We start from the raw sequence: 16,813 nt of genomic DNA, 5'->3' as shown, positions 1-16,813 counted from the left end.
TTTTTTCTATTTTTATTTCCAGCTTCATTCCTTTGTAATTAGAAAAGATGCTTTGTATGATTTCAGTCTTTTTTAAAATTTATTGAGACTTGTTTTGTGGCCTAACATGTTGTCTATCTGGAGACGTTCATGTGCACTTGAGAAGAATCTATTCTGCTATTGTAGGATGAAGTATTCTGTATATGTCTGTTAGGATTGGTTATTTATAGTGTCGTTCAAGTCTTCTATTTCCCTGTTGATTTCATGCCTATTTATTCTGTCCATTATTGACAGTAAAGTATTGAAGTCTCCAGTTATTATTGTAGAACCATCTGTTTCTCCCTTTAGTTGTGTCAATTTTGCTTCATATATTTCAGTGTTCTGTTATTAAGTACATATATGTTTATAATTGCTATATCTTCTTAGTGTATTGACTCTTTTGCCAATATATTATGTCCTTCTTTGTGTCTTGTAACAATTTTGGACTTAAAGTCTATTTTGTGTAATATTACTATACCCACTAAGCTCTCTTTTTGTTACTATGTGTGTGGAAATTTTTTCTCTCATTCTTTTATTTTGAACTTATTTGTATTTTTGGACCTAAAGTGAATCTCTTGTAGACAACATATAGTTGGATCATGGTGGATTATTTATTATTTATTATTTATTTTTTCATGGTGGATTTTAAAAAATCTTTTCTGTAAATCTCTGCCTGTTGACAAAAGGGTTTAGTCCATTTACATTTAAAGTAAATACTCATAAGGAAGGACTTCTTCCATTTTGCCATCTGTTTTCTATGTAGCTTACATCTTTTTTGTTCCTCAATTTTTCATTACTACCTTCTATGTTTAATAGATTTTGTCTGGTTTACTATTTTTATTCCTTCCTCATTTATTTTTCTCTGTGTTTTGGTTATTTTCTTAGTGGCTAATCTGGGTTTTACCATCAATATCTTACATTTATAACAATATAGTTTAAGTTAATGCCAACTTAGCTTCAATAGTGTAAAAAAATCTCTTCTTCTATATGTTTGTTTCTCCCCTTTTGTATCATTACGGTCACACATTACATCTTTATACAAGGCATGCCTATTATCATAGATTTATAATTATCGTTTTCTGCATTTGTCTTTCCAGCTGCCTGTTCATGATGGAATCACTAATTTGTTTATTTGTTTTGTTTATCTCTTCATTTCTCCTTCATTTTTGAAGATTAATTTTGTGTGATATAGAATTCTTGGTTGACATTTTTTTTCTCTTTCAGCACTTTAAATATGTCATCCCACTGCTTTCTAGCTTCTGAAAAGAAATCATTTGTTAATTTTATTGAGGATTCTTTATAAATGATGAATTGCTTCTCTCTTGCTATTTTTAAGACTTTGTTTCTGGTTTTTTTGACAATTTGACTATTATGTCTTGGTATGGATCTCTTTAAATTTATCCTGCTTGGATTTCATTAAGCTTCTTGGGTGTATAGATTCATGTCTTCCATCAAATGCAAGATTTTGGCCATTATTTCTTCAAATTTTCTTTCTGCCACTTCTCTGTCTCTCATCTCATTATAGAACTCCTGTTGTGTGGATATGGGTGTTCTTGATAGTGTCCCACAGGTCACTTAGACTCTGTGAATTTTTCTTTGTTCCTTTTCCTTATGCTTCTCAGTGTAGCTAATCTGACCTATTTTCAAGGTCATTGGTTCTCTTTTTTAAATAAATTTATTTATTTATTTATTTATTCATTTATTTATTTATTGGCTGCATTGGGTCTTTGTTGCTGCAACATGGGCTTTCTCTAGTTGTGGCGAGTGGGAGCTACTCTTCATTGTGGTGTGCTTCTCTTGTTGCAGAGCTCCTCATTGCGGTGTGGCTTCTCTTGTTGCGGAGCACAGGCTCTAGGCATGCACAGGCTTCAGTAGTTGTGGCACATGGGCTCTAGAGCACAGGCTTAATAGTTGTGGTGCATGGGATTAGTTGCTCTGTGGCATGTTCGATCTTCCCAGACCAGGGTTTGAACCTGGGTCCCCTGCATTGAGTGGTGAATTGTTAACCACTGCACCACCAGGGAAGCCCCCGTTGATTCTTTCTTACTGCTCACAGCTGATGATGAAACTCTAATAAAAATTTCACATTTGTTATTGTACTTTTCAGTTCCAGAATTTTTATCTGATTCCTTTTTATCTCTCTTTATAATTCTCTCTCTCTTTAACTATAGTCTTCATTTTCTGAGATATCATTCCCCTGGTGTCCTTTAGTTCTTCGTCCATAGTTTCCTTTAGCTATTTAAGACAATCAATTTAAAGTCTTCATTTCCTAAGTTCAGTGTCTATCCTTCTTCAGGAACAGTTTCTATTAATTTCTCTTTTTCCTGTGAATGGGCCATACTTTATTTATTTATTTTAAAATTTATTTATTTATTTTATTGGCTGTATTGGGTCTTCTTTGCTGCACACGGGCTCTCTCTAGTTGCAGCAAGTGGGGGCTACTCTTCATTGTGGTGTGTGGGCTTCTCATTGCTGTGGCTTCTCTTGTTGTGGAGCATGGGCTTTAGGCACGTGGGCTTCAGTAGTTGCGGCACACAGGCTCAATAGTTGTGGCTCACAGGCTCTAAAGCGCAGGCTCAATAGTTGTGGCGCACAGGCTTAGTTGCTCCACAGCATGTGGGATCTTCCTGGAGCAGGAATCGAACCAGTGTCCCCTGCATTGGCAGGTGGATTCTTAACCACTGCACCACCTAGGAAGCCCTGGGCCATACTTTCTTGTTTCTTAAATTCCTCATAATTTTATGTTGAAAACTGGATATCTTGAATATTATGATGTGCTAACTCGGACATCAGAGTCTCCCTCCTTGCCGGAACTTGTTGTCACTGATTGATATAGATTGTAGTAGTTTGTTTAGTGACCTTTCTAAAGTATTTTTGTTGACTGTATTGTTTGTTACATGTGGTCACTGAAGTCCCTAAGTGCCTGGAATTGAGAGAAAAAAATCTAGTCTTTGCAGCTGTGCATGTGTGTTGGGGCTTACCTTCAACACTTAGCCAGGCCATTTATAACTCTGCCTTAGCCTGCATTACCTGCCTGCATGGAGCTTGAAAGTCAACTGGAGCTGAGAGCTTTGGGCTTTCTCACATCTTTTCTCAACGTGTCCAACTCTGCATGGCCTTCTAGATCCCCTGTGATATGTGGTATTCTTCAAAGTTCTTATTCTCCAAAGCATCTAACTCTTAAGCCTTTGCTCCCAGGCATATTAGTGGGATTACTATTTGCCCCAAATTATATTCTTTGCCCTGTATGGAAGCAGGTAGTTCTTTTGACTTTGTTTTTGATCAATGCCCTTTGCATCACCGCTTCTCTGCCTTAAGAGAGTCCCCCATCAGTGAATAAAGGATCCAATTATGGTGGAATTTAACAGCTTAATAAACAAAGGAGAAAAAGAAAAGTTGACCCAGACACTCAGACCATGTGTGGTCAGAGTGTGTAGTTAGGATTAAGTCTGTTCATTCATTTTATTAAAAATGGTGATCTTTTCCTTTTATCTTTTTTTAAAAAAGAAGAAAGCAAGAGAGAGAGTCCAAGTCAGGGAAATAAAAGCAAGCTCATGGCTTTAGTTCTTCAGGGAGCCCACAGACAGATCAAAACAAACAACTGCGGTGAGTCCCCTACATACGAACCTTCAAGTTGCGAACTTTCAGTGATGCAAATGTGCGTTTGCGTGTCCAATCACATAAGTCCAAAGAGGTCTTCAGCAACTTAGTGACCCTCAGTGAGAAGCTGGAGCTGGATCTGCAAGAGGGCAACTTCATTGAACTCCTTGCTGTGCAACACGGGGAGCTTACTAGTGAAGACCAGATGGAATTGGAGGCCCAGAGAAAGGACAAAGAGAGGCAAGAGGAAGAAGAACTAATTGAAGAACTGAAGAGATTCACGATGCAAGAAATGGCAAAGGGATTTTCTTTATTTGATGAGGCACTGTTAGCTTTTGAGGCACAGGACCTGAATGTAGAACGGTATGTGAAGGTTGCAGCAGCCATTCAGAATGCAATCCAGTGCTATCATGTCATCTATGATGAGAAAAAAAGAGCTACCACCCAGACATCACTGGATCATTTTTTCAAGAGGGTAGATAGATTTGAATCCAGCAAGGAACCAGAACCTGTGCTCTCAACATCAGGCATGAGTGAAATTGCAGCTTGCCCTCTGTTTCCTATTGCTGAAGATCCTTTGGCTCTACCATCTCCCACTTCCTCTCCCTCTTTCAGTCAGTAATGCTTCTTGCCTGTTCACCCAATGCCAGCCCCTGGATGCCAGCTGTTGTACTATACTACCTACTTTTCAAGGTGCTGTACTGTAAGATTAAAAATGTTTTCTTTGTTTTTTTTTTTTGTTATGTATTATTTGTGCAAAAAGTATTATAAACCTATTACAGTACAGTACTATATAGCTGACTGTATTAGTTGGGTACCCAGGCTAACTTTGTTGTACTTAGGAATAAATTGGGTTTACAAATCCGCTCTCGGAATGGAACTGATTCGTATGTAGGGGACTTGCTATAACAATTTCTTGGAACAAGATCCACTCTGCTCCCTCCAGCCCCAGAAACCCACACCAGGGGTATGGAATACCATCTTCAAGGGTGCCACTAAGATGGGGAGTAGAGAATGGGGTAAGGATAAGTTAAAATGCTACAAAATTTTACCAGGTTTCAGTTGCCTTTTCTTGAGTAAGCGTTTGCTTGGTTGCTGTAAACTTTTGACTGTTCTTCAGAGTTCTGATAAAATTGATTCTGACCACTTTTGCCAGAGTTTTAATTGCTTCTTTGGAGGGACAGGTGCTCAGAATTCCCTACTTTATCGTTTTTGCTGATTTCACTCTAAGAAGTAGTTTTTGAATGCATTTTGTTTGTTGACAGATGAGGAAAACTGAGGAGCAAAGGGGGAAGGAATGAACTGAGTCAGTGGTAAGACTACCAAGAGGACTCAGGATTCCTCTCATTAGTTATTCTGCCTTCTGCATTTCTTGGTCACATGGTTCATCAGCAGTGAGTCTCTCCTTGGTTCAAAGACCTCTGGGATTAGAGTAGGTTTATCAAAAAGTATACTCCTAGTTATACATCCCAGAAATTAACAAAAGAATTCCAAATAGGGTAGAAGGAATATAAAAAGACTAAGATCTTTTTTCCAGTTTTATTGAAGTATAATTGAGAAAACTGTATATATTTAAAGCACTCAATGTGATGATTTGATATACATTGTGACATGATTGCATCAAGTCAATTAACACATCCTCTACCTCAAATAGTTTTTTTTTTTTTTTTTTTTTTTGGTAAGAACACTCAAGATATACTTTCTCAAAAAATTTCAAGTATACAATAAAGTATTATTAGCCATAAAAAAAAAGACCTCTGGGATTAGGGAGACAGAGCAAGGGTCTCCTCATAGGCTGCCCCACATCCACTCTGCCTCCCTCCATCCACTCTCCACACAGCAGCCAGAGCACCAGTCCGTGTGATGGGGTTACATACCTCCATTGCTTAACACCCTTTGGCCTTCTAGCCACTGATGTATCCATACAATGGAATGTTATTCAGCCACAAAAGTGAATGAAGTGTTTGTTGATAGTTGCTGCAACATGGATGCATCTTAAAAACCCTGTGCTGAGTAAAAGAAGCCAGTTGCAAAAGACCACATATTATGTGATTCTATTTATATGAAATGTCCAGAATAGGCAAATCTATAGAGACCAGAGAGTAGATAGTGGCCGATTGTGGCTCAGGGGACTTTTTTGAGGTGATGAGAATGTTCTAAAATTAATCATGGTGATGGTTTCACAACTCTGTGAGTAAATCATTGAAATATATACTTTAAGTGGGCAAATTGTATCTAAATAAAGCTATTACCAAATAACAGTAAAACCTATCCAGCTTTCTGTTCTCTTGGAATAAAGCCCAAACTCGAGGCCCTCAAGGACCTGGTTCTTGCCTCTCCAACTTCCTCTGTGTCACCCCTCCTCCCTTATCATACTCCATACATAGCAGTTTCCTTTGGCTTTCTGAATGTGCCAAGTGTCTTCCTTACTCAGGGCCTTTGCACATGCTATTCCCACTTCCTGAAATGCCCTTCCCTTTGCTGTTCCCATTGCTGACTTGTTTGAGTACTCCATGTACAATCAGCTCAGGGAGACCTTTCCTAACTACCCCAACAAAAATCGATGCCTCCTATTATTCCCTACCAGGCTCTACTTGTTTCTTACATCACATGTATCATATCTTGTAACCTTATATTTATTTGTGTGTTCACCAAAAGAGCAAGATCAGTGCCTAGCATGTGCCTGGCATGTTGTAGGCACTTACTGAATATCTGATGTATGAATGAATGAGGACAACCTTGTAGGATCATACCATCCACCCTCCTGAGGGTCTTTTCTTAAATCAGAACACAATGTTTTGATTCACATGTCATTGTGTCCTATTCTGTTCTTGAAGACCTCCCAAGCTGGGTATTCCTCAAACAAGCTTCATCCCTAGGTTAACAGTAGGCCAGGTCCTCACTTAGCCAGTGATGCTGAGCAGGGGCTGAGCACTGCAATGATATGGTGTAATCTCATGTTCCAAGGGATTAGCAGAGGCTCTGATACCACAGAGGGGACTCTGGGTGTTTTCATAGCCCACTGCTACTCCCCAGAAACTGACAATGTAAATGGGAAAGTAGATGGGGTAAATGAGTGGTAGAAAGACTGGCATTTTAGGCTGTTGTCACCAGGATGGAGTAATTGGTGAGCAGCAAGTAGCCCACGATAGCAGTTGAGAATATGGAAGTTAGAAACTGATTTTCCTGTCACTTCCTAGCCTGATGACTTTGGCCAAATTGTTTAACCTCTCAGCACCTCCATTTCCTCATCTGCGAAGTGGGATCACAGTTTACACCTCACAGGGTTGCTGTGAGAACAGAATGAGGGGATGTGCTGAGCACACGCCTGGTGTATAGTGGGAGGTCAACCATGGGAGATGACATAAACGCCCTCCTTGTCACTCAGACTGGAGTGCAGGGCCTATGCTAGGGAGAGGTTGTGTTGAGTAATAACTGGGGGCCTCTGGGAGCCATACTGGGCCTGCATTGGCTCCCGTGGCAGGCAGTGGTTTCTAAATTGGTTTTGTTTAGCCCATGTGGGCAGCGTGGGCATCATCTAAAGTCAAGAAAGGAAGAGCAGGAAGGAGCAGAGACTCTTGGTATCCAGAGGTCTCACCAGGCTGCATCTCTCTTCTGTTTCACAGCCATATACAACTTCCAAGGGAGCGGAGCCCCCCAGCTCCCCCTGCAGATTGGCGATGTGGTGCGAATACAGGAGACCTGTGGAGGTGAGTCCCTGGCTCAGGCAACCCTCGGATGCCAGGAGGTTGGCTGATGGTGTTGAGACAACCCCAGGACATACCCAGCACCTCCAGCCCTCTCTTGGAACTTGCAGCTCTGTGTGGTCTATTTAAATACATTTTGCTAATATTAATATTTCAAATTTACTGAAAATAATGGTTTGTTACTGTAGGAATTCATACTTAGAAACAAAAGCTTAATTGGGTGGTTTGATGTTCATTGTGCTATTTGCCCAGCCATGGAACTGCTGGGGCCTATGACACCTTCTAGATCAACTTCTTTATTAGTTTAACACCATTATAAAGGAGTATCAGCATTATTAGGGTTTTGAAGGGTCCAGTAAATTATCATCCTGATTCCAGGAGGACTGCTGTACAGAGCTGTGCGGTCTAGGCACTGCACCTGGGCCAGGGAGCAGTGCTCACGCCCATCAGTGAGCTGGGAGCCCGGTCTTAGGCAAGATGGCATCTCTTTCTTCCCACAGAGGTGCCATCTCTTGTGAAGCCAAGTGTCTATTGGGCTGCGTCCGCTACCGTGGTGGTGGTGGTAGGGGTGCTTTTTAAAGTTTGCGTAAAGGCTAATGGCCTCGGACTCACAAGCCAAGCCATTAGAAATCAATGTATCACCTATGTCACTGATAAAATTGACGCTGGGAGCATGGCTTGGGTGTAAGTGTCAAATGAGCTTGCTCACATGCCGGCTACATTCAGGCGGGCCCTCCTGGCCCTCACTGCCCCGCTAGACCACCGTGGATATCCCCCTGCCTGGGCCTGACTCTGATCCTGCTGTGTGGAGGGCATAGCGCATGTCCTTCCTCTGGCCAGGAAGAGCAAAGAGAAAGAAGGGCACAGGGGCCTCTGTCCCTGTTCCCCGGCTAATCCCTCAGGTTAGGTTTTCCTGTGCTGGGATGGGGGTGAGGGGTGGGCAGAAGAGGTGTGCTACTGTTAAGGAGGCCTCCTCAAGGGGAAATAGAGGGCCAGAGGAAAGGGGGTTGCCTACAGAGCTAGCCATCTTCAGGTTCTTATGACATTGGGGGTACTGTGCTAAATTCTCATAACATGTTAGTCTCGTTACACTTCACAGCAACCTGCTGGACAAGTGGTATCTTCAGCCCTAGATTAACTATATGCAATTAACAAGGCAACTCTGTAGATTCGTGCAGGGGTGCTATGCACACACATACACACACGGACACCTATACCCACACACACCAGACAAATGCAAACCAAAAAGCAAACAAACAGAAAACCTTTCTTGGAGGGAGAACAAATTTGATATTTGATATTTGAAAGCAGCTTTAAAGCAGTCATCATGGGGGAAATGAGAACTTTGTTCACCTTCCTCACATTTATTTTATGCTTTGGTATTACTGTTATTTTGGATACCATGCATTTTTCAGTGTCCAGGCCTCTAACGTGCCCAATCTGGCCCTGTTTTACACACAGAGTGAGTGGGACTGGGGGAGGGGGCTAGGGATCTGATTCCAAACACCCTGCCCTCCTCCCACAGCACAACCCTACCTTTTACAAATGCAGTTCTATTCGGTGGCAGATAAGCAAACTTTAGGTGTCTACCAAGGGCAAAGAATGAAAATAACAGCAAGCAAAACAACTCTCCTCAGTGTCAGTTTTGTGCTACTGAATACTAACCCTGAGAAACAGGCAGAGACCTCAGATTTGCAGGTGAGGGAGCAAGCCTCAGGGAAGAGAAATGACTCATCTAAGGTCACACAGTGAGCCAGTGGCTGTTCTCTCTGCTCCCATAAGACTGCTCCCTTTTTTCCACCTCATGCCTACCAAGACAGTGAAAAAGCCTCAGACTGTTTTCTGTGTCCTACATTTTGAAATTCAGATGAATGTTTTTCTCTTCTTTTCATGCAATTTCCCTGGAGAAACCACTTCAGGGCAGTAAACTGACCACACAGGTTGTATGTAATGAGAGCCTTTCTTACTTTTGCCTGGCCTGGAGCCTGACCTTCAAAAAGGCTGCACTTGCTGACTTAAGCCACCTTTGTTGTGGCAATTAATCTCCTTGCTCCTAAGCTCTTTACTTCTGGTTTCCCCTTTTAAATTTTGTTTTATCAGTCTTATTTTAATGTATCCTTGTAATAAGCAGCCACAGTACTTTTCTGGAAAGAGCTGGATATATTAATGTAACAAGTGATTGCCAATTCATGAATACTTTGAAAATATAACATTTGGAAGTCTGACTGATTCTAGATATCTGAGGAATTGGTATGAAAGTTATTAGGATTAATCATGCAGGCACTCATACCCGTACAGAGTCTTCAAACTGGAATTTATAGGATCCTAATAGCCCCTGAGGGCCTTAGATGGCCAAGGGCTCTGAGATCAGGCCTGGTCTTTTTTGCAGGTGGGGAGTTCTGCTTATGATGCCAGTTGAAAAACAGTTCCTCTGCAGATATTAAAAAAAGTGAAAACCACAGTGTTAGTCAAAAATTAGTCAAAATGACATCATAGAAAAAATATGGGTGTGCCCATGAAACCCTCTTGTAGAAACCTGCTCAAAAAATGAAATCCAGACAATTGATAAAGGAATCAAAAATTTAAAATACAGGAATTGAAAAGCCATGATAAAAGGACATACTGGTGAGCACTGAGTCCAAGTGAATTGATTTATCAAAATTAGCATTAAAAGTCATTGATATTTATCATTACCAAAAAGAATGTCATTGTTCAAAACTAAAATGTAACCCTCCCTGCCCCTCCCCCCAAAAAAAACTAATAAAATTTTGAAGTGAAGAGGGGAATGGAATAGAACAGATATAGTCTTGAAGATTCAAAGTGCATTTCTTCAGATATCAGCAATGATTAATTCTAGGTGGTAGGAATGTGAATGTTTTTATTTTGTGTTTTTCAATAATTTAAACGTCTCCTCTCTCCTAAAAAAAAAAAGAAAGAAAGAAAGAAAAAGAAAAAGAAAGAAAGGAAAACAAAAAAAAGGAAGTAGGAAAAGCATGGGCTTTTGGATCAGAGAGGTGTTCTCTATTCCACTTACCTGCTAACTTAGTGATCTTAGGGAGGCAGGCCTCAGTTTTCTCACCTGCAAAATGGGTTATCATCACCTGGCTCCTGGATTTGTTATGAGGATAAAATAAGAGAAGTAGAGAAGCTAACACCATGCCTGGCTCCTAGGTGCTCTGTGTTAAATCCTGTCTCTTCCCCCCATTATACAGAGCTACACTGAGACTGGCAGGTATGTACATATCTTAGCAACATGGCCCAAGGAACCCAGAAGCTGGCCCTCTGATTGCTTGGAGTGGGTGAGGCTAGTCCCTCTTTGCCTATGTACCAAACTTACTGAGCCAGATGAATGGGGAAAACAAAATTCTGAGCTGAAACCTTAGGCATGCATGAATTTCTTTTCACTAGAGCTCTAACATTTTTAGTATTTCCTTTTAGATAATATTTTGTTGTGATAAAAACTCAAACAATTCAGAAGTGTACCCATTGCTAAGCCTCAGACATCCTAATGCTTATTTTTTGGTCCATATTACATCTCTCAGGCTGCCTTTTCTACGCAGAGGCAGCATAAACGTTCTGCGTCCTGATTTTAGATGTGGAAACACCTGTAAGTGTTTATTGAGCAGTCAGAACTCCTCATGGGGGAATAAACGTGAAAAAGGAGTGTTATTTTTTCCCCAATCGCTTCCTTTAGTTATATTTGGTTGACAGCTTTCCTGATATTTAATAACATCTCAAAAGAAGGCTTCAATCCCATATCAAGTTTAATATTCCTCTCCTCCTTCCCTTTCTCTAGCTTAAACAAGGCTGGGGGTAGAGGGAGTTTGGGGTTCTCTCTCTCCGATTTTCTGTCTTCCTGATCAAATAAGCCAAAAGATCAGCTGGTCCCCTGCACAAATAGCCATGCAGCTGGGGAACAGGATGTCAGATGCCCCCAATATCTCTGAGTGAGTCTTGTGGACTGCATGCCTCATGCTTGGATTTGGTTTGGGGGTAAGAGAGGTCTATCATGCACTCCTAAGGCAACAGCAGCCACCTCCAAAGACCACCCCGTACCCCCTGATTAGTCAAACTGTGGTGGGGGGATGTTCGTTGGGGGTAGCCCAGCTTATTTAGACCCTTCTTTACAAGCCCTTTGGAGAGACGGTCTGCTCCACTCTCAGTTATTTGCTACCCGACTCTTCCTTTCCAGAACAACAGGGAAGGTTCCATTCCATCTAATGATACACACACTTGCCCGGGTCATGGGGGCCCACTTTTAGTGGCAAAGAGAATGGGATTTCTAGACAGTGGTTTCCAAGGAGATTTGAATTTCATTTACCAGTAAAATGGAACAAGGGGAAGGGATGAGGGGGAAGTTGACATAGCTTAACCTCCTTAAGGTAAGATATGGCTTTTATTGTCATTGTTTTCTAAAAAATGAGACTACACTGTATATACCATTCTGAGACTTGCTCTTCTCACTTAAAAATATCTGGAGTTCTTTCTAAGCTGGCACGTGTGCGTCAACTCAGCCTTGGTTCAGCTGCAAAGAGCTCTGCACGAAGAGTTTTGAATCTCCCTCTTGCAGAGTGGGGTACACCCAGAGCCACGCAGCAGCTTCTCTAGTGACAACTCCACCAAGAGTGATCTTGACTTGACTCCTTTGCTTTTTTAGGATATGAGGGGGACTTTATGAGCACTTATGAGGGTATTTTTTTAAAGTGCCACTTTGCAGGGAGATGGTCATTTGTTTGGGTCTGCTCTAGACACAGGTTGGTATGAAGGGACTCCATCCTCACAAGTAATGCTGTTCCATTATGGGGAGTTTGTAAGTGAAGTTTTCTTCCCTTTTGCTTGTGAGTGAGGCTAAAACATCAGTAAACTTCCATTATGTTGAATCTGAAGAATGTCTCATTTACTTTGTTGTTATGGAAATATATTGAAATGATTTCACTAAAAAAAAAAAGCAATATTCAAAATCTGTAGGTTCTGGAAATAAAATACAAAATATGCCTAAGTTTCTCTGGTTGATTATTATTATTATTATTATATTAGGACAGAATGGTATTTGCCAATTTTTTTAACACTTACCACATGCCAGGCACTGTACAAACTCTGAATTCCTTACCTAATTTAAGTCTATGAGACAGGCACTATTATTGTTCACATTTTACAAATAAGGAAACTGAGGCTTAGAGAAATGTGGTAACTTGTCTAAGATCACGCAGAAGTTGCAGGTCTCCATTCAAATCCAGGTTTTGATTCCAGAGCTCATATTCTTAACCACTGATGGATACTAGTTCCTGTTATATACTTCTTAATGTTATTAGATATTTCAGTCAAACAGGGAAGTGAAGTACACCCAGGCACTCACCACTCAAATAAACAAATATTAGCATTTTTCCATGTTTAGTTCATACAGACTTTTTTTTAAAGAAATAAACATTTTAGGTGCAGTTGAGATCCCCTATTTACCCCTCTCCTATTCCACTCTTGTCTTTTCTGTCCATTCTTCAGGTAATGCTCATCCTGAAATTGGTATGTTTTCTTCCAGTCTAAGGTTTTGTGCCTTTACCAGCTGTGTTCACCTTCATAATCCTGTTTAAAAAATAGTTTTTGCAACAGCCCTGTGTGGTAGGTGTTATTTCCCTCATTTGAGAGGTGAAAACACTGAGGCTTAAGGGACATGACCAAATATCACGCTGCCCAGAGATGGCAGAGAGAGAGGACTGGATTTCTAGGATGTGGATTCTTTTTTGATGTTCTGGGATATTTTTAATCTTTCCTCTTTCTCCCCCTCCCCATGCAATTCCTTTAGTACCTTTCATTGTGGTATTTGGAATGTGGGAAAGGAGGACAGTTTGAGTTTATCATTTTCCATAAGAATGGTAAAAACAAAATTCCCTTTTCTCATCTTCCCCAGGATGCACTTTGTGAGTCTTCTATTGTTAAAAGGTGCTTCTCTCATGGATAGGGTTAGACAATAAAGCCCTTTCTATTACTTAACTGAAAGGGCATTAGGCAGGGGACAAGTCCCGGGGTCTGATAAGTGCTGTGTTACCCTGGGCCTGCTTTTGATCATGGCACCATTGTGGATTTTGCTATGTGTGCCAACAGTTGTTATCTGCCCAGTCAGGTCTTGGAGTCCAGCCAGGTATAGCTGACCGGTGACCAGATTAGCGAGTGGACATCAGGGGTCATAGAGGTCAATGATTCAGCAGGGTCAGGGATATCAGAAAAAGTCCTAAGGACAGCTCTGATGCCATTGATTCCTCATCATCTAGCAAGAGGTACTAAGCTCGTCTCATCAAGGATCACTGGAGATTTATTTCTGAAGGCACCTAGCGCAATGTCATGTACACAGTAGGTGCACAGTCAGTGTTTCTTGAACTTAAATCTGGGAGCCAGAATGTGTATGCTGGGGGTATGCGTCAATCGATTTCTTGCTTGGGAGTGAGTTGAAGTTCTGCAAATCAGGATGCCTACAAGGGATGACAAGTCATTCATTCTCAAGGGTCAGAGAGGGCAACATTGCTAGAAGAGGAAGTCAAGGGATTCTGATGGAGCCCCTGTCAAGGAGAAGCAGATACGGGCAGACTAGTGGTCCCTTGATAGTTTTCCTACTATCTGATGGATTTTGGTGGCGTTGGCCAGCAAGGGGGATTCAGGTCACTGCAACCAAGAAATCCTTAACTGTGTCTGTGCTCTAAAAGAATGTTATCTGTATTTGTGCTCATTGCATGGGGGTCAGTGCGGTGGAACAGCTTTGAGGGCTGGCTTTGAAGACACATAGACTTGCCCTTGAACCCTGGCATGTGATTTGGCCCGGTATCTCAACTGACTTGAATCTCAATTTCTTCATCTACAGAATGGGAATGATAATTCTTAGTTCACAGTTTATGGATATGAGGCCTAAATGAGAGAACACATGTACAACACTGAGCATATAGCTTTGCGTGCATTAAGTGATCAATTAATGGTAGCTAGTAATGTTACAGAGATCCTCTTATATCCAGTTGGTTGAATGGGGAAGAACTACAAATAAAGGAGGTTTTTCTAGTGCAGTACTATAATGTGTCACCTCCAGAGTCAGATGCTTGCGTTTAAATTGTAACTGCATTACCTACTAGCTGTGTGACCATGAGCAAGTTGCTTAATCTCTTTGTGCCTCTCTATTTCTATTTGCAGAATTGAGGCAATAATAGTACCTACTTTATAGAATCACTGTGAAGATTAATTTATTTTTTAAATTTTTTTAAAGAACTTTTATTCAGATACAGTTAACAGACAATAAACAGCATATATTTAGAGTGTACAATTTGGTATCCCAATCTCCCAATTCATTCCTCCCAGCCCTCCCCGCTTTCCCCACTTGGTGTCCATATGTTTGTTCTCTACATCTGTGTCTCTATTTCTGCCTTGCAAACCTGTTGATTTGTACCATTTTTCCATAGTCCACACATATGTGTTAATATATGATATTTGTTTTTCTCTTTCTGACTCATTTCACTCTGCATGACAGTCTCTAAGTCCATCCATGTCTCTACAAATGTTCCAGTTTGTCTACTAACTTTGAGTTTTGTTTGCTCTTCTTTCTCTAGTTTCTTTAGGTGTAAATTTAGATTGTTTATTTGGGATTTTTCTTGTTTCTTGAGGTAGGATTGTATTGCTATAAACTTCCCTCTTAGAACTGCCTTTGCTGCATCCCATAGATTTTGGATCATTGTGTTTTCATTGTCATTTGTCTCTAGGCATTTTTTGATTTCCTCTTTGATTTCTTCAGTGATCTCTTGGTTATTTAGTAGCATATTGTTTAGCCTCCATGTGTTTGTGTGTTTTACAGTTTTTTTCCTGTAATTGATTTCTAATCTCATAGTGTTGTGGTCAGAAAAGATGCTTGATATGATTTCAATTTTGTTGAATTTACCAAGGCTTGATTTATGACCCAAAATGTGATCTATCCTGGAGAATGTTCCATGTGCACTTGAGAAGAACGCGTAATCTGCTGTTTTTGGATGTAATGTCCTATAGATATCTATTAAATCCAGCTGATTTATTGTGTCATTTAAAGCTTGTGTTTCCTTATTAATTTTCTGTGTGAATGATCTGTCCATTGGTGTAAGGGGGGTGTTAAAGTCCCCCACTATGATTGTGTTACTGTCGATTTCCTCTTTCATAGTTGTTAGCATGTGCCTTATGTATTGAAGTGCTCCTATATTGGGTGCATATATATTTATAATTGTTATCTCCTCTTCTTGGATTGATCCCTTGATCTTTATGTAGTGTCCTTTCTTGTCTCTTTTAACATTTTTTTATTTTAAAGTCTATTTTATCTGATATGAGTATCTCTACTCCAGCTTTCTTTTGATTACCATTTGCATGGAATATCTTTTTCCATCCCCTCACTTTCAGTCTGTATGTGTCCCTAGGTCTGAAGTGGGTCTCTTGTAGACAGCACGTATATGGGTCTTGTTTTTGTATCCATTCAGCCAGTCTGTGTCTTTTGCTTGGTGCATTTAGTCCATTTACATTCAAGGTAATTACCGATATGTATGTTCCTATGACCATTTTCTTAATTGTTTTGTTTTTGTTTTTGTAGGTCCTTTTCTTCTCTTATGTTTCCCACGTAGAGAAGTTCCTTTAGCATTTGTTGTAGGGCTGGTTTGGTGGTGCTGAATTCTCTTAGCTGTTGCTTGTCTGTAAAGCTTTTGATTTCTCCATCGAATCGGAATGAGATCCTTGCTGGGTAGAGTATTCTTGGTTGTAGGTTCTTCCCTTTCATCACTTGAAATATATCATGCCATGCCCTTCTGGCTTGCAGAGTTTCTGCTGAGAAATCAGCTGTTACCCTTGTGGGAGTTCCCTTGTATGTTATTTGTCGTTTTTCCCTTGTTGCTTTTAATAACTTTCCTCTGTCTTTAATTTTTGTCAATTTGACTACTATATGTCTTGGCGTATTTCTCCTTGGCTTTATCCTGCCTGGGACTCTCTGTGCTTCCTGGACTTGGGGAGCTATTTCCTTTCCCATGTTAGGGAAGTTTTCAACTATAATCTCTTCCAATATTTTCTAGGGTCCTTTCTCTCTCTCATCTCCTTCTGGGACCCCTATAATGTGAATGTTGGTGTGTTTAACATTGTCCCAGAGGTCTCTTAGGCTGTCTTCGGTTCTTTTCATTCTTTTTTCTTTATTCTTTTCTGCATCAATGATTTTCACCATTCTGTCTTCCAGGTCACTTATTCCCCCTTCTGCCTCAGTTAATCTGCTATTGGTTCCTTCTAGTGTATTTTTCATTTCAGTTATTGTGTTGCATATCTCTGTTTGTTTGCTCTTGAATTCTTCTAGGTCTCTGGTAAACTTTTCGATCTTTGCATTCAGTCTTTTTTCAAAGTCCTGGATCATCTTCACCATCCTTATTCTGAATTCTTTTTCTGGAAGGGTACCTATCTCCTCTTCCTTTAGTTGTTTTTCTGGGGTTTTATCCTGTCCCTTCACCTGGTACAAAGTC

General features: G+C 40.5%; 1 protein-coding gene across 1 annotated transcript in view; it reads left to right on the top strand.

Moving 5' to 3' along the window:
- Positions 1–16,813, top strand: part of DOCK2 (dedicator of cytokinesis 2) — a 414,056-nt gene that overhangs the window by 15,374 nt on the left and 381,869 nt on the right. Inside the window, exon 2 of the mRNA XM_057729388.1 lies at positions 7,245–7,328. Coding sequence (XP_057585371.1) covers positions 7,245–7,328 — 84 coding nt within the window. The remainder of the gene's footprint in view (positions 1–7,244; positions 7,329–16,813) is intronic.

This window comes from Hippopotamus amphibius, chromosome 1, assembly GCF_030028045.1.
Source record: "Hippopotamus amphibius kiboko isolate mHipAmp2 chromosome 1, mHipAmp2.hap2, whole genome shotgun sequence".
NCBI classification, from domain to species: Eukaryota; Metazoa; Chordata; class Mammalia; order Artiodactyla; family Hippopotamidae; genus Hippopotamus; species Hippopotamus amphibius.
The sequence above is the reverse complement of the archived record's forward strand: the minus strand, read 5'-3'. Positions and strand labels throughout refer to the sequence as shown.